Genomic DNA, 21,441 nt, shown 5'->3' on the forward strand with positions numbered 1-21,441 from the left:
CCCAAAATGTATTCTGTAACGTATTCCGTTACGTTACTCAATGACAGTAACGTATTCTGAATACTTTGGATTACTTAATATATTATCATGCTTTTTACAACAACGTGAATGTACTATTGCTGTGTGATTTATTACTATTACTGAAGGTCCGCGACTCCGAACTGTAGTAAAGGGACCTCTGACTAATACGGCGGGGTCCCTGTCGGCTCGTAGCAGAAAAATAGCTTTACTTTGTTGTCTGGGTCAACTTTTCTTGCGAGAGACAGAGAGAGGCGTTGAAAGGCTGCTCCAACAGAACTTATTGTTTTCGGAGGAAAACAGGAACACGGTGTACAGTCGAGTCTTAATAGCTTACTTACAACTGGGCTCGTCAGGCACTCTTCTTGGCTGCAGTGGTTATTATTATATTTACATGCTTCCAGCTCCCGTTTTTCCTCGATGACAACTCGTACCTTTCCACTCCCCTTTTTCTCCCTCCTCGCGCTCACAGACACATAACGTGTATGGCAGTCCATTCTCCCTGCAGCACGGACTACACTACCCATGATGCTACATTCTTTAGAGCTATGCTTGTAGCATTCTGCCTGTTAGCTTAGCACAACAACAACAACAACAACGAAAAGGCGCTCTCTCACCCAGGAAACACACAGTCGCAGAGAGAGAGAGCGTCGCCCTGTAACCATGGCAACCGTAACGCTGCCGCCTGGAACAACAGCACGTAGCTGTCAAACAAACCCAAACAGTCCTGACCCGCGACAATATGAAACAGGAAAGTACCGCAGTGTAATCCATTTATTTCAACAAAGTAACTGTATTCTGAATACCACCTTTTTAAACGGTAACTGTAACGGAATACAGTTACTCATATTTTGTATTTTAAATACGTAACGGCGGTGCATGTATTCCGTTACTCCCCAACACTGCTGTTTGGAAACAGAGGACATCGAAATGCAGCTGATTGAACTGAAAAGCTCGACTCTGTGGGGTCAAAGTTTGCAGAACTACGAATGCAGCTGGAATCCACAGCTGTGTGTGTTCATGGAGCTGCATTTTCACCTGCTGGACATCACTGCCTGACAACTTTAACTGTCTTCAGAACATTGCAGAGGCCTTATTGACAGTATAGCGCTTTTTACTAGTCCCTAAGGACCCCAAAGCGCTTTACACAACCAGTCATCCACCCATTCACACACACTGGTGATGGCAAGGTACAGCCGCCCTGGGGCGCACTGACGGAGGCGAGGCTGCCGGATACTGGCACCACCTCTGACCACCACCAGTAGGCAACGGGTGTTTTGCCCAAGGACACAACGACCGAGACTGTCCAAGCCGGGGCTCGAACCGGCAACCTTCCAAGGCGAACTCCCAACTCTTGAGCCACGATCGCCCCTTGGCTCTACATGTCTGTGTGAGCAGATTTTCTCTCACATGACTGTCCTCAGGTAGCCGTCTGAATGCTGGAGACCAGAGATCACATTAACATGTGTATCTCTGTGTTAACAAACATGCCATATTGGCCCAGTTTATTTTTCTTATCATTGTTGTGAGGAGACCATAAATAGCATTTGCATTTTCTGTTGTACAGTTCATTTGCTGTTATGGATAAAAAGTCTTTTTTTGTTTCATAATAGCTGATAACTATTCACTGATAGCTGCCAACATCTGCGAACAAATATTCAAATATAATTCTATAAAGTTGTCCTATATAGTGTGTAACTGTTGATATAGAGCGTTATTAAATCTATTGCTAATGCAATCATATGGCACATTGACTTCTGAGGAAATTTAGATGGCACTCATCATCAAAAAGGTTGCCGACCCCTGGTATAGCCTGTATAATAAATAAATATGCAGCCCAATAAGTATAAAATCCAGAAAGCTACAAAACATGGTTCAGTTACAAACACAAGTCTAACTTCAGTTTCACTCTTTTTATTACAAGTAATGAAATTGTTTGCTTAAATTTACACAACAATTAACCCGCTGGGCTTCAGGATATAACGGCTCACTTTTAACTACGTTTGATTTTACATTTATTATTCATTTTTTCTCACCTTGTTTGTTTCATTGTTTTTTCAGCACAACCTACAACTGATCTGAAATCACACAAGAACATAAAAACGTTCATTTTATTTTAAAAACTTATGCACAAATTTGATAAACAATAAAGTTTTACACAACTACAGACCTAAAAATGCAGCCGATGCATCTGGTGATTTTGGTACAACCTTTTAAGAATACTACTAAAACTAAAATTAAAGAACAATCAGGTGACACAATAAGAAAAAGTAGTTTGTCCACCACAAGACAGAGGAGAACCCCCACAGGGATAAACCTGCAGGTCTGACAACAGGAAGTGGATCACTCGTCCTGGAGACAGAGTTTACACTGCAGTCTGCCTTTGTGACGTTCATAAGTGCCCTCACTGACACACAAAACAAAACAAATGACTACACAACACACTAACTACATACTCCAAACATCACAAATCTCTCACATCTCATGACTCGCTGTCCATATCCCTCTCTATCTCTCTCTAAAAAACTCATTGCATATATTTTTTATAACTCTGGTTTTAGTAGCCTGCTCAAAATGTGCTCTGGCACAGATGTGGGCGGGGGTGACATTATCCAATATGTGTTACTATTTATATTTAGTGTTAACTTGTAGCTAGGCTCAAAGCAGAGGTGTGGACTCGAGTCATGTGACTTGGACTCGAGTCAGAGTCGAGTCATTAATTTTATGACTTTAAACTTGACTTGAAAAAATGTTCTAAGACTGACTTGACTTGGACTTTTACAGCAGTGACCTGGGACTTGAATTGGACTTGAACCGGTTTACTTGAAAAGACTTGATATTTCACCCCAAATATAAAATTTAACACGCATATTATATAGAAAGTGGGCATTATTTATTCAAACCACACCCGTACGTACAGTGGGGTAAAAAAGTATTTAGTCAGCCACCGATTGTGCAAGTTCCCCCACTTAAAATGATGACAGAGGTCAGTAATTTGCACCAGAGGTACACTTCAACTGTGAGAGACAGAATGTGAAAAAAAAATCCATGAATCCACATGGTAGGATTTGTAAAGAATTTATTCGTAAATCAGGGTGGAAAATAAGTATTTGGTCACCTCAAACAAGGAAAATCTCTGGCTCTCACAGACCTGTAACGTCTTCTGTAAGAAGCTTTTCTGTCCCCCACTCGTTACCTGTATGAATGGCACCTGTTTGAACTCATCATCTGTATAAAAGACACCTGTCCACAGCCTCAAACAGTCAGACTCCAAACTCCGCCATGGCCAAGACCAAAGAGCTTTCGAAGGACACCAGGAAAAGTATTGTAGACCTGCACCAGACTGGGAAGAGTGAATCTACAATAGGCAAGCAGCTTGGTGTGAAAAAATCAACTGTGGGAGCAATCATCAGAAAATGGAAGACATACAAGACCACTGATAATCTCCCTCGATCTGGGGCTCCACGCAAGATCTCATCCCGTGGGGTCAAAATGATCATGAGAACGGTGAGCAAAGATCCCAGAACCACACGGGGGGACCTGGTGAATGACCTGCAGAGAGCTGGGACCAAAGTAACAAAGGTCACCATCAGTAACACACTACAACGGCAGGGAATCAAATCCCGCAGTGCCAGACATGTTGCGCTGCTGAAGCCAGTGCATGTCCAGGCCCGTCTGAAGTTTGCCAGAGAGCACATGGATGATACAGCAGAGGATTGGGAGAATGTCATGTGGTCAGATGAAACCAAAGTAGAACTTTTTGGTATAAACTCAACTCGTCGTGTTTGGAGGAAGAAGAATACTGAGTTGCATCCCAAGAACACCATACCTACTGTGAAGCATGGGGGTGGAAACATCATGCTATGGGGCTGTTTTTCTGCCAAGGGGACAGGACGACTGATCCGTGTTAAGGACAGAATGAATGGGGCCATGTATCGTGAGATTTTGAGCCAAAACCTCCTTCCATCAGTGAGAACTTTGAAGATGAAACGAGGCTGGGTCTTCCAACATGACAATGATCCAAAACACACCGCCCGGGCAACAAAGGAGTGGCTCCGTAAGAAGCATTTGAAAGTCCTGGAGTGGCCTAGCCAGTCTCCAGACCTCAACCCCATAGAAAATCTGTGGCGGGAGTTGAAAGTCCGTGTTGCTCGGCGACAGCCCCAAAACATCACTGCTCTCGAGAAGATCTGCATGGAAGAATGGGCCAAAATACCAGCTACTGTGTGTGCAAACCTGGTAAAGACCTATAGTAAACGTTTGACCTCTGTTATTGCCAACAAAGGTTATGTTACAAAGTATTGAGTTGTATTTTTGTTATTGACCAAATACTTATTTTCCACCCTGATTTACCAATAAATTCTTTACAAATCCTACCATGTGGATTCATGGATTTTTTTTCACATTCTGTCTCTCACAGTTGAAGTGTACCTCTGGTGCAAATTACTGACCTCTGTCATCATTTTAGGTGGGGGAACTTGCACAATCGGTGGCTAAATACTTTTTTGCCCCACTGTATGTGTGCGTGAGCTGTAGCACAGCCAATCAAATTAACCAGATTTTTTTTAAAAAGAAAAAAAAAAAAGCTCAAAAAAGTTATTTTTTTCAGGTACATAAACTATGAAGTAGTCAACAAAAAACCGAAATGCAATATGCAAAACATGCAAGAAGATAATCACAGACAGAGATGGAACAACTTCAACTTTCTCCGACAGTTGAAGTTGCATAAAGAACGTAGGTGGTGCTTCATGACTTCATCTAACTAGCAAATGTTGTCCAGGCTCCGTTGGTGATACAGTTTTTTTTAACGTGTATGATATTTTTCTGATGCGATTTTAAAGCCGGTCCTACAAGCGCATCAATAACATGCAGCTTATCTCAGAAAATTATTCTTGGAGCTAAGTTTAATTGAGCTGCATTTTTATAGAGGTGCAATTTCACAATTTGTGTATATTTTCTAAGTTCACTATTTCGTCATGTGTTGAGAAAAACACAGATTTAAAAATTACATGGTCTAATATTTACATTTAGCATAACTGCAACATGCTTCTTTTTTTCTTTTTCTTTTTTAAAGACTCGAAAGGACTTGAAATTCAAAGTTTCAGACTTGTGACTTTACTCGGACTTTTACACCAGTGACTTGAGACTCGACTCTGACTTGCCTGACATTACTTGAGACTTGACTTGTGACTTGAGGATAAAGACTTGAGACAAAACAATGACTTGGTCCCACCTCTGGCTCAAAGTGTTAATGCTAACTTATTTTAATAAACAACATTATCACATGCAAACCCAGGGAGGCAGTACGGGTGTCGAGAGCAGAGATGGGCAGTAACGCGTTACTTGTAACGCGTTACTGTAATCTGATTACTTTTTTCAAGTAACAAGTAAAGTAAGGGATTACTATTGCAAAAACGGTAATTAGATTACCGTTACTTTCCCGTAGGAACGCTGCGTTACTGCGTTACTAAAACCGTGATTTTTTGCGAGAATGTCTCATGACAGTGACGTAAGCGAGTGCGACATTCGTGACAACAGCTGTGTGCAGATCAACGATGGATCACATATCGAATGCAGAGAGAGTATGAGCGTCCATAAAAAGTGACAAAAACATTAGTGTCCATCGTGCGTGGGAAGAAAACTTCTTTTTACAGCGAAAAAACCCCTAAACTTCCAACAAGCACCGAGTAGCTACGACGTAATGGGAAACTCACAGAGAAACTCGCGGATTCTTCCACTGACCGCGGCACACCTGCACCAGGGTAAACCTCCAACTACCCCACTCCTGCTTTACAGGTGAAAATAGAGCAACAGGACCTCTGAGTCTTTGACTTTATTTTCTGCTGTGTTTTACTTGCATCTATTTGAAAGACTGAGTGTAAACACAAAAAATATTTTATTTTATGAGCTGGAATGTGCAGAAAATAGGTTTAAATGTTAAACTAATTTCTTCCAGTCAGAGAATGTTGCATATAATTAAATCTTTGCTTGATGCATAAAGTTAAAAGATTAAAACTAATAAAACAAGTTTTAAAAAGAGACTTTTCCATTTGATTACATTTTGTATGATGGATTATGCAGAAAAGTAGAATTGGGCTGAAAGATCTATCGCTTTATCACCTATTCAGGTTGTAAATTGTGTTTTTAAAAAGTAACTAAGTAATTAATTACTTTTGAAAATAAGTAATCAGTAAAGTACGGTGGCCCCTAGAGACAAAGCACGTACAAACTCCAAAACACATGCAAATTCCAAAACACATGCAAACTCCAAAACACTTGCAAACTAAAGAACACATGCAAACTCCAAAACACTTGCAAACTAAAGAACACATGCAAATTCCAAAACACATGCAAATTCCAAAACACGTACAAACTCCAAAACACTTGCAAACTAAAAAACACTTGCAAAATCCAAAACACTTGCAAATTCCAAAACACTTGCAAATTCCAAAACACTTGCAAACTCCAAAACACAACGGAAGTGCTCCAGGACGCTAGGGGCAGTGTTGAGCTCGATTTGCAAAATAAACGGCAAGTTTGTCTGGGACGGTCTAGTCTCCGTCGCGCTTCCCAGGTTGCCTAGCAACCGTGATACTAACCGCTGGAAACGTGTCATACAACTTGGTTTGACAGAAATGAGGGAGAACATATTTTGTTCATTTGTTTGTTTGTTTCTACATGAGCTTTGTGTGATTTGATAAGTATCTGAGGCTGAGACCACAGGACAGTAAAACAGGATTTTTGGGCTTCATTTCTGTACTGAACAGTTATTTCAAGATTAATTAGTAAATAAGAATTAGCTGATGTTGTTCATGAGACTAAAGTCATATCACTTTGGTAATGTAAATATAATATGGCCAATATTATAGTTATTATATTAATCATTATTAGCTATTACAGCAGTGAACATGAACTCTGTGTCAAATACTGAGCCTCAGTACAGATTCAAGTTGCAGTTATTTACATGTCTTATCACCTTAAATCTTCACTCAAAGACAAGTATCTTTGACAGTGCATATATAGGTGTATCATATATAAGAGACAAATGTTGTTCCTTCATGTTGGCATTACTAAATTTGGCTCATTGCTTACATATATTTATAAAAACAAAATGTACAAGCTGTGATAACTGTTTCTGATAAAATGAAGAGTAGACTGATATATGAAATATTCCTTTATTGGGTGAGAAAATCAGACCATGTCATAACTGCTGTAAGTCACACAGAATAGATATCAGAGCCTTAAACAGGCTGACGTCTGCTAAATGGGTCAAACTGGGCAGAAAGTCTACAAACACATAACATCCTTATAGAATATGATGTAACACTATAGATCAACTTAGCTCAGAATATATAAAGCATATAAACAATTACAGCAATATGATGCAACAAACACAGCAGCTACTGATCCAAAATACTCAAAGCTTCATAGAACTGAAACAAACATTTATTTTAGCTCCATTCTGCTGCTGATACAGACTTTAGGTTTCTGAACATTAAACTTGTTGCTGCCTTTCATAGTGTGTAACCTGAAGGCCCTGAGTACTTTCTCCCACACTGGAAACACTGGGATGATCACATTATTTGAACATTACCTAATAAGACTGATTCAGCACAGACAATTATGTTAAACTTTTCTAGCAGTCCTTCACAAACAGGGAACAGTCTGTCTATTCTCTCCATCTGTCAGCTGCTGCTGGCTCTTCCTCCTCCTCTTCCTCACACACTGCTGAGTTTGTCCTGGTGGATCATCAGGGGTGCAAAGCCTCACAGATGATGTGCAGCAGTGGGTCCCTCAGTCTGTCCTCACTCTGGACACTTGCAGTTGTCACACATGGAAATCAAATGTGTGATAAGCTGCAGGATTCAAACACAAGTGTGACTTATAAACACATGTTCATACTTTTATTCCACAATCAGAGAGAAAGAAACAGAGAGAGAGTGCAGGACAGACAGACAGGTGACAGTCTCAGGTGTACACACTGCTACACAACAGCACAAAAGAAGGAGGATTTAGTGTTTGTGTTATTACGAAACAAGAGGAGTTCCCAGATGGTACAGTGGACACACATGTGTGACTGCTGTGATTAAAGCATCTTTCTTTCAGCTTAACGAGTGAACCGTCAGCTCGTTCAAACACACGTTAAAGTCCGTTTGGCTCGACACCACCGAACAGAGGCAGCAATATAACATAGCTAACATTAACAGTGCAGTGAATCTTCCTTGTGCTGTGATATTCAGGACTGCAAACCGAGCAGCATCACTGACTTTCAGCTTGTTGTGTTTGTGGATATATGACTGACTTTAATTATCCACAAAATCATCACATTCTCTGTCAGATTAAGGTCGACTATATATATATTTTTTAAAGTAAAGGCTTTAAAACCAAGTTAATTCTGAAAGTACAGACATGACTAATGTCACATAACTTTCCCGACATGTGGCCAACAATAATGGTTTAATGTTCTTCATTAAAAAAATATTTGCGCATAAATAAGTGACATAATATTCAGTACTTACTTCTGAAAGTTTACTCTTCCTCCGCTCCACTTCCACCGTTTTTTTTTTCGGCAAAATTATCCACACCACCACCGCACTATGAAGTCTGGGATATGTTGGGCCATGAAGGGAAATTATGGACGCATTTGAGGGCCGCATTTCGAGCAGCCTTTGAATTGGGAAAGCCTTCTCTTGTCGCTGTGACGTAATCGGCCTTAAAATGCGGCCTTTAAGGCTGCAAACCCCAAATCCGGTCATTGGTACTTCCTGGCTTGTGTAGTTACTAGGTAACAAAAGCTCAACACTGCCCCTAGCGTCCTGGAGCACTTCCGTTGTGTTTTGGAATTTGCATGTGTTTTTGAGTTTGCAAGTGTTTTGGATTTTGCAAGTGTTTTGGAATTTGTACGTGTTTTGGAATTTGTACGTGTTTTGGATTTTGCAAGTGTTTTGGAATTTGTACGTGTTTTGGAATTTGCATGTGTTTTTTAGTTTGCAAGTGTTTTGGATTTTGCAAGTGTTTTGGAATTTGTACGTGTTTTGGAATTTGTACGTGTTTTGGATTTTGCAAGTGTTTTGGAATTTGTACGTGTTTTGGATTTTGCATGTGTTTTGGAGTTTGTACGTGTTTTGGAGTTTGCATGTGTTTTGGATTTTGCAAGTGTTTTGGAATTTGTACGTGTTTTGGAATTTGCATGTGTTTTTTAGTTTGCAAGTGTTTTGGATTTTGCAAGTGTTTTGGAGTTTGTACGTGTTTTGGAGTTTGCATGTGTTTTTTAGTTTGCAAGTGTTTTGGATTTTGCAAGTGTTTTGGAGTTTGTACGTGTTTTGGAGTTTGCATGTGTTTTGGAGTTTGTACGTGTTTTGGAGTTTGCATGTGTTTTTTAGTTTGCAAGTGTTTTGGATTTTGCATGTGTTTTGGAGTTTGTACGTGTTTTGGAGTTTGCATGTGTTTTGGAATTTGCATGTGTTTTAGAGTTTGCAAGTGTTTTGGAGTTTGTACGTGCTTTGTCTCTAGGGGCCACCGTAGTAAAGTAACGGGATTACTTTTTTGGGGAAGTAATCAGTAATTAGTTACTGATTACTTTTTTCAAGTAACTTGACCAACACTGGTCGAGAGATTATTTTAGGGTGCCACCTCGTAGATCCGCCCCTGTTTCAGAGGCTTTTAGTGGCAGATGGATGGAGTGCATCCACACAGGTGGTGCTGGCAGCGTGGATGGATCGATTCATTACCGGAAGGACAGCTTCCGTTTTTAGCCTGACAGGAAGTGTTCGTCAGATTAAGGATGACAGGAGCCCGCAGGGGGCGGTTACGGGGAAAGAAGAAGAAGAAGAAGAAGAAGAAGAAGAAGAACTGTGTGTTCTTTACCAAAAGAAAAGTGAGTGAGACTTTGACATTGACACTGTATGACAAGGTAATTGGGAAAGTGAGCTCTTTTAAGTACTTAGGTGTTGTGTTTGATTCGAGACTGACATGGCGGGAGCATATTGATCGGATTGAAACCAAATGCAAAAAAGTTATTAATGTTATGAGGTGTGTAGCTGGGAGGGGTTGGGGAGCGAGCCCTTCTGCTTTGAAAAGACTTTACCAGGCATTAATTAGGTCGGTCTTTGATTATGGGTGTGTGGCATATGGTTCAGCAGCTCCTTCTGTGTTGAGACGTTTGGATGTTCTGCAATCGGAAGCCCTTAGAGTGTGCTGTGGAGCTTTTAAAATGTCTCCAGTCGGTGCCCTACAGGTGGAGATGGGAGAAATGCCCCTAGATCTTAGGAGGAAGCAAGTGTCGGTGAATTACTGGGTTCATCTTGGTGGTCATGGTGACGCACATCCCACAAAGGAGGTACTTTTGGAATGCTGGGAGTATGGAAGAAGTCAGAAGGCTCATTTTGGAAAGGTGGGGAATCAGTGGGCTAAGGAGTGTCAGGTGTATGAACTTAAAATATGTCCTGCAGTAGTGTTCTCTGTGGTTCCCCCATGGTTATTGGAGACCCCTCCTGTGGACTGGTACTTGCTGGATCTGAAGAGAACATTGAAAGGCAGATTCGATCTTGTTTCAGCATTTCATTTTCACAGGTTGACTGCATACCCTGAGTGTATTCATGTGTTCACGGATGGTGCTAAAAGTCCAGTTACTGGAAGTACAGGGTTTGGAATAGCAGTTCCGTCAAAAAATATTGGAATACACAGACGCACTTCGGATGGACTGGCAGTGTACACGGTTGAAATGGTAGCAATTTTGGTAGCATTGAAATGGGTAGAGTGTTCGAAAATCAGGCAGGTGGTAGTATGTTCTGACTCGGCAGCTGTTCTTTCAAGTCTACAATCGTTTTGTTCGAAGACAAGGCAGGGCATGCTGTATGCTATTCTGGAGACTGTCAGCAGAATAAGGTGTTGTGGTGGCAATATTCACTTTCTTTGGGTGCCAGCTCATGTAGGGATCAGTGGAAATGAAAAGGTGGATAGGTTGGCGAAAAGAGCGTTGACTAAAAATAGGACTGAGATGGAAATTGCAAGCAGTGGATCTGAAGCGAAAGGTATTGTTTGGAGGCAGGTTGTTCAGGAGTGGCAGAAGCGGTGGGATTCAGGGAGTACGGGCAGGCAATTGTATCATCTTAAGAAGGAGGTGGCAGTGAGTAGGTTGTATAGGGGTAGTAGGAGAGATGAGGTGGTCATTACCAGGCTTAGACTGGGACATTGTGCATTAAATAATACACTACTGATGATAGGAGAACATGAGACGGGGCTTTGTGGAGTGTGCCAGGAGGAGGTGGAGACAGTAGAGCATGTAATACTGTGGTGCAAGGGCTATGATGTGGAGAGGTCAGTTCTGCAAAATAGATTGAAGGAGCGGGGAATTGGGGAATTTAATCTGAAGAGTGTGTTGGAGGGTAGTAGGGCACAGGTGAGGGAACTGGTGGGGTTTCTGAAGGCTATAGGTGTTTATGACAGAGTGTAGGGTTGTTGTTTTTTTGTTTTTTTTGATACAGCTTGTGAACTCACTGTCCGACCCATACTCCGGAACAGTAGGAGGCGGTAATGCTCCTTTGCGTTGGTTGCCAACCGCCGTTAAACACAAAGAAGAAGAACTGGGGGTGGAACTACACGGAGGAGACCGACAGTTCCTGTCGGACAGAGATTCGGTGAAGCCACAGCCAAACAAACCGCGCGGAGGCTAACAACTAGCAGTGCCAAACCCGCAGTCCCGGCCCGGTTCGACCCCAGGCAGCATGTACACGGACTTCCGGGCTCCCCGGCGCCGCCTCCGGGTCACGGAGGAGTTCGAGGCTCCGCTGCCGCTCAGCCCGCGCGAGAGGAGCCACTTCCAGGCAGAGCTCCTCAATCAGCACGTGCTGGTCTGTGATCCGGAACACAGCCAGAAGATCCACGACCAGGTCTGACCACACCCACCTCACCTGAGCCCCTCCCATCTCTGCAGAGTTAACAGCCGCGCGTGAGAACACGGGCACAGACGGTCACGGGGTCCGTGTAGTGACCATTAGACACAACCTGGGGCGGAAACAACATATCAAACAAGCACATATTGCCTTGTTTGCCTTAGAAAATTTGGATTGATGTATACGAGGTTTAGCCAGTAAGATTAGTAAATGAATCAAATAAACTTCGTTTGCTTTATTTCCAGGGTCAAAAAAGCCAAACAATATTTTCCATAACAGAGAGAGCGGTCAGAATAGATCATAGAAACAACAAAGGCACAGAAATCGTGCCAGGAGAGATAAAGAACATAAACAAAGACACGTGAGGAATCTCTTCTTTCTGACAGGAAACAAAATGAACAGTTAGCATCAGTCTTTTTTATATCCTACAAGAAAAGTTCTGGTGGGGTCAAAACAATGAATGATTTTTATTTGATTTTAAAAGGAATTTTCTTTACTGTGTTGGCTAACAGGAGTTTTCTATGGTAAGGTCCAAATTTTCTTCCACTCCAGGTCCCAGTATAATTAATTATTCCAGTGAGCACCGGCCGCTGGGACACAAGTTGTGTCTTTCTGAAATAGAGTTGGTTTGTCACTGGTCCTGGTGTCGAGCGCACAATTTGACGTCACATCCTGACCAGCAGGTGCAGTGTGTGAGGTGCATCAGCAATTTGCTGCCGGAGGTTTCTTCCTGTTAAAAGGGAGTTTTTCCTTCCCACTGTCGCCAAGGTGCTGCTCATAGGGGGTCATATGATTGCTGGGTTTGTCTCTGTGTGTATTATTGTACATCTACTGTACAATATAAAGCACTTTGAGGTGACTGTTGTTGTGATTTGGCGCTGGATAAATAAAATTGAATTGATGCACTTATGACTAAATCAGAATCCTTTATTAATAAGAGTAAGAACAATAAAAGACTCAACTAAATTAAATATATAAATTAAATACAATATATTACAAAGTCACAAAAAATAAGAAATAGCACTACTAAACAAATAGCTGAATGATAAATATCCAGATTATTACAGAGATTAAATATACATGATTGACATTTTTCACTCTGACCTGTAAAACGTTGTTTTCACTGGAGGACGTACAAACACTGTAACTACTCCACCATGTGTGTGTATTAGATGGAGTTGCACAGAGATGGCCACAGGCAGGAATGACTTCTTGTGTCATTCAGTGGTGCATTATGGGTAATCTCAGTCTCCCACTGAGCGTGTTCCTGTGATTGGCCAGCACGTCATGGAGTGGGTGGGAGAGATTGTCCAGCATTGTCTTTGTCTTGGACAACATCTGCCTCTCAGACACCATCCTAACGGAGTCCAGCTCCGTCCCCACAGCATTACTGGTCTTGTGATCAGTTTATTCAGTCTGTTGGCGTCTGCGACCCTCAACCTGCTGTCCCAGCATGCAACAGCACATAGGATAGCGCTGACCACAACAGGCTCATAGAAAATCCTGAGCATTGTCAGACAGATGTTGAAGGACCCCAGAGGTTCTGGCCCTTCCTGTAGAGAGCAGAGGTGTTTAAAACCCAGTCCAGTTTATTATCAGTGTGTACTCTGAGGGATTTATAGTCCTCCACAGCGACGCCCTGGACTGAAACAGGGCTCAGGTTTTAGAGATGACAATCATTCATGTGTGCTCACAGCTCAGCCAATCAAATTGGAAAGAGGCTTAGTCCCGCCCACTGCTCTGCCTGTATCCACCTTAGTGCAGCCAGGTGCTGACAGCTGAACACCTGTGCTCTTTTCAGGGTTACTTTGGTAAAGGGGTTCTGTCCAGATCCAGACCGGAGCACAACATCTCCAACCAATGGGAGCGTGAGTTTACACCTGCACAATGACATCATCTCCGGCCTCCTCCAATCAGAGCTGCTCTCTGGAGTCAGCTGGTCTCTGTTTCTGTTACAGAACACGAAGGCGTGTTTCTACCTGTGGTCTCACAGGCCAGGTTAGTGACACCACTTCCTGTATATATTCTTAATCACACCACTTCCTGTTGTCGTTTGCTCACACAGTGATGTCACCTCTTACCTCACAGGTATGAGGAGCTGCTCAAGTGGGTGGGGTCAGCTCTGTCTGCTCAGGGATGGGATGAAGAGGCTGTTCATCAAACCCTGCTCAGGCTTTCTCAGCCAATACAAATGGAGGATGTGAGGAACCAGATGGGAGGGGAGGGGGAGGCAGAGGAGAACGGTGAAAGGGGGAAGGAGGAGCCGGAGCAAGAAGGAGGAGTCAGCCCCCAGATGAAGAGGTCAAGACGGGGGTCAGAGGTCGAGCCGGAGGCCAAGAGAAGCTGCAGGTAGTGTTTTGTTTCACTGCACCCAGGGTCCATTTAAAAATCAGTCAATTTTAGATTCTGCTTCCTTTACCTGACAAACATGAGAGGACAAATAAAACCTAAAACGAAAACACTATGTCGTTGCTTCTTCGGCTGAATTTGGCCGATTATCGTCAGTAATTTGACTCTAAACATCTGTGCAGGCAGACAATGGCATTCAGGCCAAAGTTCATAAACGGGTCCATGTGGTTTCTCCTCGTGTTATGGCTCTCAGCACAGTCAGGTGGTCTAGGTTTATTCAGATGATGCAGTTCAGTTTGTGTGAACCAGTTCTCTGTGAACACCTCCAGCTCAGAACAGGACTCCGACTCCAGTTTGGACTGTGATCCTGACTCGGATCCTGATCCTGCTCCTCTGGTTCCTGGTCCTGGTTTCCTCCTGGTGGTCTCTGACAGTGAGGTGGGTCTTCATGGTGGAGGAGAAAAACAGTCCTTGTTTTAATGATCGCAGGAAGCTGGAGTTAACATCTGATCACTGTGTATGTACGCGCAGACTGGAGGCGGGGTCAGGGAGGTGAGGCGGACACCGTTCTTTCTCTCCGAGTACCTGCAGCTCAGTCTGGAGGAGGTAATGCATCGTTTTTCTCATGTAGTCGTGTTTGACGTGTGTGTGTGTGGGGGGGGGGGGGAGATTTCCAGTTGAGCAAACAGCTGTTTAAGTAGAACTTCAGGTTCAGGTGTTCAGATATTGTTTTTCTTCTTGTTTTTATGTCATGCTAACATAGCTGTGTCGCTAGCCACCACGTAGCACATCATCATATACCAGCTAGTCCAACTTCAGTAACCCTACAAACTGCTGCTTAGCTTTCTGTCTTCATTTATGTCTGAAGTGACAGCAGAGCTGTACGTTTGAATCTCTGTCAGAACATGCTATATCATGTTTAGGTGGAAGCTAGCGAGCTAACTTCCTGCTAACTTCTAACTCTGCTAAACTTCATAAATTCTGTTTTCATGGATGCCTGGATGTTAAACTTCATTGTTACACCTGGTAAAGCAGCAACACTGATGATTTTATTACAGATGAAAGAATTTAGACACCTCCACGATGACAGCATCATCCACTCCCACAGGTAGATAATGGTGATGGTTGTCTGAAGGTTGTGTGGTTTCAGGCTTTCAGCTGCACTGAGCAGGTTTCACAGTTACTTCCAGGGGTGTCAGACACACAGCAGGTCCTACATTACCAACAATCCTCAACTCCGTCAGGTTTGACAGCAGTGAGCTCCTGCTTCACCTGAACAAGCTGAGATGTCAGTGAGGTGTTCAGAGCTGCTGTTGGGGTCACAACAGGTTCAGCTTCTTTGTCTGTGTCGCCCTCAGGCCTTCTTCCTGGTCTACAGTCTGGGCTGCCTGTCCGTCTACCAGCAGCAGGTAACTGTCTCTCTCTCTCCGCCTCATGTGTTTCACTCAAAGCTCCTCCCACTCTGACCTTATTGCTCTACTAACCTCTGATTGGTCAGGAACCCCTGTCCATCGTGCAGCTGTGGAGGACGTTTCGGTCCCTGCGTCCTGATTTCATCAGCTCCTATGCAGTCTATCATCACTTCCGCAGCAAGGGGTGGGTCCCTAAAGGAGGGGGCGGAGCCAAGTATGGCGTAGACCTCAGTAAGACAAACACACAAACACTTGGGTAGGGGTTGCTATTAGGGCTGGGCGATATCATACCGTTCATGGTAATACCGGTATAATGTTAGGCAACAATAAGAAAATGAAATATCGCGATAGAATTTGGGTAAAACGTGCATGCGCAGTGCCTTTGTTTTCATACGCACATGGCCGAAAAAGCACGGCAGATCTTTGAATAAAACCGATGAACCAGAATTGGTTTGTAAAAATGGTGCCACTTCAGTGATGTGGAACTGGTTTGGTGTTTGTCCATCAGATACCCACCAAAGCACTTTTTTTTTTTTTTTTGTAGAACATGCAAGCGGTATTTGTTGAACTAAGGTGCTCGTAAATCTGGGAATGATCTGGGTCCTAAACTCCATCCTTTCAGGTCCCAAAGTCAAACGAACACTGCAGCATCACTGAGAGTTAAAAACTGTCTAAATTCTTTCATCTGTAATAAAATGATCAGCGTTGCTGCTTTACCAGGTGTAACTATCAAGTTTAACATCCAGGCATCCATGAAAACAGGATTTATTAAATTCAGCGGAGTTAGAAGTTAGCAGGAAGTTAGCTCGCTAGTTTCCACCTAAGCATGATATAGCATGTTCTGACTGAGAGATTTCTGAAACATTCAAACGTACAGCTCTGCTATCACTTCCAACATAAATGAAGACAGGAAACTAAACAGCAGTGATGTTTGTAGGGTTACTGAAGTTGGGCTAGCTGCTATATAATGATGTGCTACGTGACCGCTAGCGACACAGCTATGTTAGCATAACACTAACACTTTTCCACTTATAAAAGTTAACGTGAGGGTTCCTGATGGTTAGGGACAAATGCAATCACATGGCAGGATGCTGTAAACGGACCAAACTTCAGTCAGGAGAACAACTGAGATAATCCATCCACAATACGAGGTTAGTCATTAATATACTGCAACAACATGGGAACAGAGCCGCTGTGATAGAATACAGCATTAATGAATCAATGGTACAGAAGTGGAGGAAGCAAGAAGAATGAGTTTAATAAAGTTTGATTTATCTGACTGCTTTGTTTCGCTTAATGTGCCTTATAATCCCGTGCACCTTATGGTCCGAAAAATATGTATTTGACTTTTTTATTTGGCTCACTGCAGTTTAATGTTGCAAAGCACCTCTTTTTAACTTCAGTGGATATTATACATGGTTATGCTCAGGATATGTCAGCCCATTTCTACTGGAAATGCCTTTTGGTCAAACTTTCAGCAAGGAATTTGCATTTGCACTGTTACATTTTTATAAAGCTTTAATGCATAAAAACAGCTGCTTGTTTAAGTGAAAATAAATGGATGTTGTTTTTTTTGCGCTAGTAAAGTTGTGGAGTTGTATTTTGTCTCACATCAATTATATCGTCAGTTATATCGTTATCGCAAATTTTCAAATATATATCGTGATAAATATTTTTGGCCATATCGCCCTGCTCTACTTGCTATTAGTCAGAAAACGTGAATGAACCCCAGAGATGGAGCCTAAACTCATGGGCGGAGTCTAAAATATGACTGGCCAGGGGTCCGTTCTTCGTACCTTGCTTACTACATCCAAGATCAAATGACACATCCAAGATCAAATCATCGCGCTAACTTTGAGCTCGCTATTCCGGTGCTCCGAACACACCTGTTGTTGACGATTAGTATAGCTGGATGAAGTAATGTGAGATCACTGGGTGGCTTAACAGGGGCTACGCATCGATAGTAGAAACATTGATCGGCAACCCTTTGATTGGTCGGCGAAAATGTCGATGGAGCGCGCTCAGTATTTTTCGGCAGCAGAGCAAGAACTCTTGAGTGAGGGATTTCAGGAGTTTCAGAGTTTAATTAAAACGCAAGGGAACACTGCAAAGGCTGCAAAAGCAAGGAGCGAGGGCTGGCAGAAAGTTGCTGACAAATTAAACTCGTAAGTAATTTAATAATAATAATAATAATAATAATAATAATAATAATGATGGATTGGATTTATATAGCGCTTTTCAAGGCACCCAAAGCGCTTTACAATGCCACTATTCAGTCACTCTCACATTCACACACTGGTGGAGGCAGCTACAGTTGTAGCCACAGCTGCCCTGGGGCAGACTGACAGAAGCCAGGCTGCCATATCGCGCCATCGGCCCCTCTGGCCAACACCAGTAGGCGGTAGGGTAAATTTATTATATTACATTATATCCTCTTTCACATTAGAGCCACAACAGGACCCACTAGAACATGGGAACAAGTAAAAGTGAAATATAAGAATATTCTACAGAATGGTAATATTTATCACTTATATTGCTTTTAGTCTCTTGGAAAGAGACCCTGAAATAATCTGTTTGTTTATAACAGCAACCAAGAAAAGGGCAGAGCAAAAAAAGACAGGTGGTGGTCCTGCACCCCCTCGTCAACAAGTTGGTTAAGTGAATAATACCCTCACGGGAAAATCGATATCTCTCTATGAGCACACTGTCGCGCTGAGCTAAAGGATCCTGTCTATCCCGCAATATACGCTGAATTCTGAGGACTCTCCTTATCAATCTTGCACCTTCCGCAATGGGTTGGTCGCGTATACGGACAGGACATGGCTGCGACAGACTTCCCAAATCCACCTTCGCTTTTATAGCCGTGGTCTCTCATCTTGATTACACGAAGTAATTTGCAATTACTACTCTGAAATATGAATTACATCTGTAATAATCACATACATGTAATAGAATGTTAATAGTACATTTCCCTTTTTTAGGAAATGACCTGTATGTATCTGTGTGAAATCAATAAATGGATCAGGTGCTGCATTATCTTTAGTTACATTGATGTTATTTATTTATGGTAAAACAGTGATGGAATATCGCTGTTGCTTTCGTATAAATGAAGTGGACATACCTGCGTGGCCGCGATCTAATCCTGTTTACATAAAGTAAACCTGCTCCCGAGCAGGTTTACGCTTACGGATCTGTTGCTATGACAGCAAGTCCCGGATGAGCTTCGGGGAACCGAACGATCCAGGATCACGCGAAATCGTCAACAATCTAATCCAGCTAACTTACTTAGCAAGGTACGAAGAACGAACCCCAGGTGTGATATCTGATCATGCTGTGTTTGTTTTCAGTGTTGTACAGGAAAGGACCACCTTTCTACCACGCCAGGTAGCAAACACACACACAGCGGTGATTCTATGGAGGGCGTATCTTAGGGAAGCATCTTTGTTTTCAAAGTATTTCACATATTTTCTGTTTTAAACTCGTGACCTTTGACCTCTCTGATTATTCTTAGGGTCCATAACTTTGTCTCCATCCTCTTCCTGTAGCTACTCTGTGGTAATAGAACGGGCTGACGATGCATTCAAGGCCTCACCGTTGCGCCCGTTTTCGTGGCGTTCTCTGGCAGCTCTCAGCAGGATTACCGCCAACGTGTCGAAGGTACACGCCATCAGAGCGATCCCGCGTGGACCGAACTCTCTGCTCTTGGTTTCCTCAGAGAACCGCCTGTGTTTGTCTTATAGGAGCTGATGCTGTGCTACATCATCTATCCAGCCGACCTATCAGAGGCTGAGCTGGACTCACCTGTGTGTCTGAGAAAGCTGAAGGTCCAGGTAAGAAACCAGAACTGAAACTATCGATAATAGGGGGGGCTAAAACAGCTCCCAACAGCTAAAACAGGATCAGATAAAGAAGGATTATTTTGATCTGTGACTCATGCAGAGCTGATGCCTTCTGCACACAGCAGCGGGGGGCGCCGTGGCGACAGCGTGTTTCATTTGGGACATTTTTTCATGACTGACTCTAAAGGCATCGAACTGGCATCTTTCACTCTTTAGGCAGATGCGTGAACCACTCATGGAGCTCCTCTAAGCAGGATAACATGGAGCTGGAATGACCGTGCCTTATTTTAGACGAGGAGAAGACAAAATGTTCAAACTCCCTGTCGTGTCTTGATGTTCAATCATTCAGGGGAGGAAATCCCAAAATGTTGATTCTGTTCACCTGGATGTAGTCAGTGGGAGAACCGTCATTATCAGGTGACTTCTTCAGGCTCAGCTGACTGCAGCTCCCCGACCCTATGAACGGGCACCAAACTCATACCCGGCTTCTGCACCTGTCTCGCTTTGTGACTGTTAGTCTGTGCATTATAAATCAACTGATCATGAACCCAGTGTTAGCTCCTCCCACCGAAAACGGTACATCCAGATGAATAGAATCAACTTCCTGGGATTGTTGATGCTGATGTCCTTCAGGTCAGATATTCCTCATTGGACAATATGAAACCTCCGACCACATATCAGTGCTCTGACACTTTAAGTGAAGCCTCTGCTCTTCCTAAACTTCAGGCCTGTGAAGATTCAAGATGTGCACCGTTCAGACACTGATGTCATCAGATCCTACATGGTCCATTCCATGCAGCAGCTTGGTCGTTCTCCCTGTTGTTCTGACCGTGTCCCACCAGGACGAGACCCTGAATCACACCCCGAGATAGTCCTGGAGCCAGTGTGGAAGGACCCACGTGACCTTTGAGACGCTGCCTCTGAACCTGAGAGCCCGATGAGCCGTAGAACATGGATGTAGAAGCAGTGGTTGCCATGGAGCTGAAACCCAGGGTTAGGAGCTGCTTCCATCCCAACATTTCGGTTTTTAGGTCAACTTCATGCAGCTCCACCCCTCAGTAACAGCTGAGGTCATTAGCGTCCATCACACTGATCAACACTTCAGGAGGAGTGTCAGGGTTCAGTAAAGCTCCTGTTTCAGCAACACTGCCGTATCAACCTGTTATCAGGGATGTTAACATGTTAGCATGAGCTACTTAACTAAGAGCAATTACCCGTTAGCCACGTTAGCCATCTGCAAATAAAGAGTGAGACCAGAGCAGAGCAGCCAATCAGCCGAGGAGAGCTGATGAGGACTCATGTGACTCGATGAATAGAAGCTCCGCCTCAATGACCAAGTTGCTAGTAATGGGGGCGGGGTTTAGGGTTGCCTGCTGGTGAAACACTTTAGTGATGTAGTTTTGTCTCCACAGGAAGTGATCGTCAGCAGGTGGGTTTCCTCTAGAGAGCGAGCGGAGCAGGATGACATCTAATTGGCTGGCGTGAGACGCTTATGAGGTCATGAAATGGTGATGTCACATAAAAGGTCATGAGGCGTCGAATAGAATCTGTGTTTTCCGTTAAAAGACTTTAATGACTGAAGAAAGAAGAAATGTGAGCTCTCTGCCAGCCTCTCACCCTCACCTGTCCAGCTCCATGACAGGTGGTGATCAGCTGAAAGGTGTCAAGGAACGGTCATTCACTGACCTTTGACCCCAGGCCTTCAGGTACATGATTGGACCTGAATGCCTGTGTTTGAATGAAGTTCACACTCTGAGTTTTTACATGCTTTGATGAAATGCTGCCATACCTGTGCGTTGCAGGTGACTTTTCTGTTTCTAATAAAGGTGAACACACCTGAATCTGCCTGTTTGTTGTGACTTCTGTATCACTGCACCACAGCACACTCATCATTTCCACACAGCGATGGTTTGTTTGAAGGGTTTTATG

The 21,441-nt window shown here is 43.2% G+C and overlaps 1 protein-coding gene across 1 annotated transcript; it reads left to right on the forward strand.

Moving 5' to 3' along the window:
* Nucleotides 1–11,597: 11,597 nt before the first annotated feature.
* tsen2 (TSEN2 tRNA splicing endonuclease subunit) lies at nt 11,598–21,353 on the forward strand. The gene is made up of 12 exons (XM_024800309.2): nt 11,598–11,909; nt 13,714–13,780; nt 13,871–13,910; nt 14,001–14,261; nt 14,591–14,699; nt 14,793–14,867; nt 15,620–15,670; nt 15,760–15,904; nt 19,021–19,057; nt 19,219–19,330; nt 19,414–19,503; nt 20,925–21,353. Exons 1-12 carry the CDS (start codon nt 11,745–11,747, stop codon nt 20,982–20,984), a joined length of 1,212 nt encoding a protein of 403 aa, XP_024656077.2. The 5' UTR covers nt 11,598–11,744; the 3' UTR covers nt 20,985–21,353.
* The last annotated feature ends 88 nt before the right edge of the window (nt 21,354–21,441 follow it).

The sequence above is a fragment of the Maylandia zebra genome, linkage group LG5, assembly GCF_041146795.1.
Source record: "Maylandia zebra isolate NMK-2024a linkage group LG5, Mzebra_GT3a, whole genome shotgun sequence".
NCBI classification, from domain to species: Eukaryota; Metazoa; Chordata; class Actinopteri; order Cichliformes; family Cichlidae; genus Maylandia; species Maylandia zebra.

Excerpts from the sequence above, each read along its gene's own strand:
- tsen2 (XM_024800309.2), top strand. The coding sequence starts at position 11,745 with ATGTACACGGACTTCCGGGCTCCCCGGCGCCGCCTCCGGGTCACGGAG. Across the intron at positions 14,868-15,619 it reads TGCAGCTCAGTCTGGAGGAG|GCCTTCTTCCTGGTCTACAG; the intron begins GTAATGCATCGT and ends TGTCGCCCTCAG. Across the intron at positions 15,905-19,020 it reads CAAGTATGGCGTAGACCTCA|TGTTGTACAGGAAAGGACCA; the intron begins GTAAGACAAACA and ends GTTTGTTTTCAG.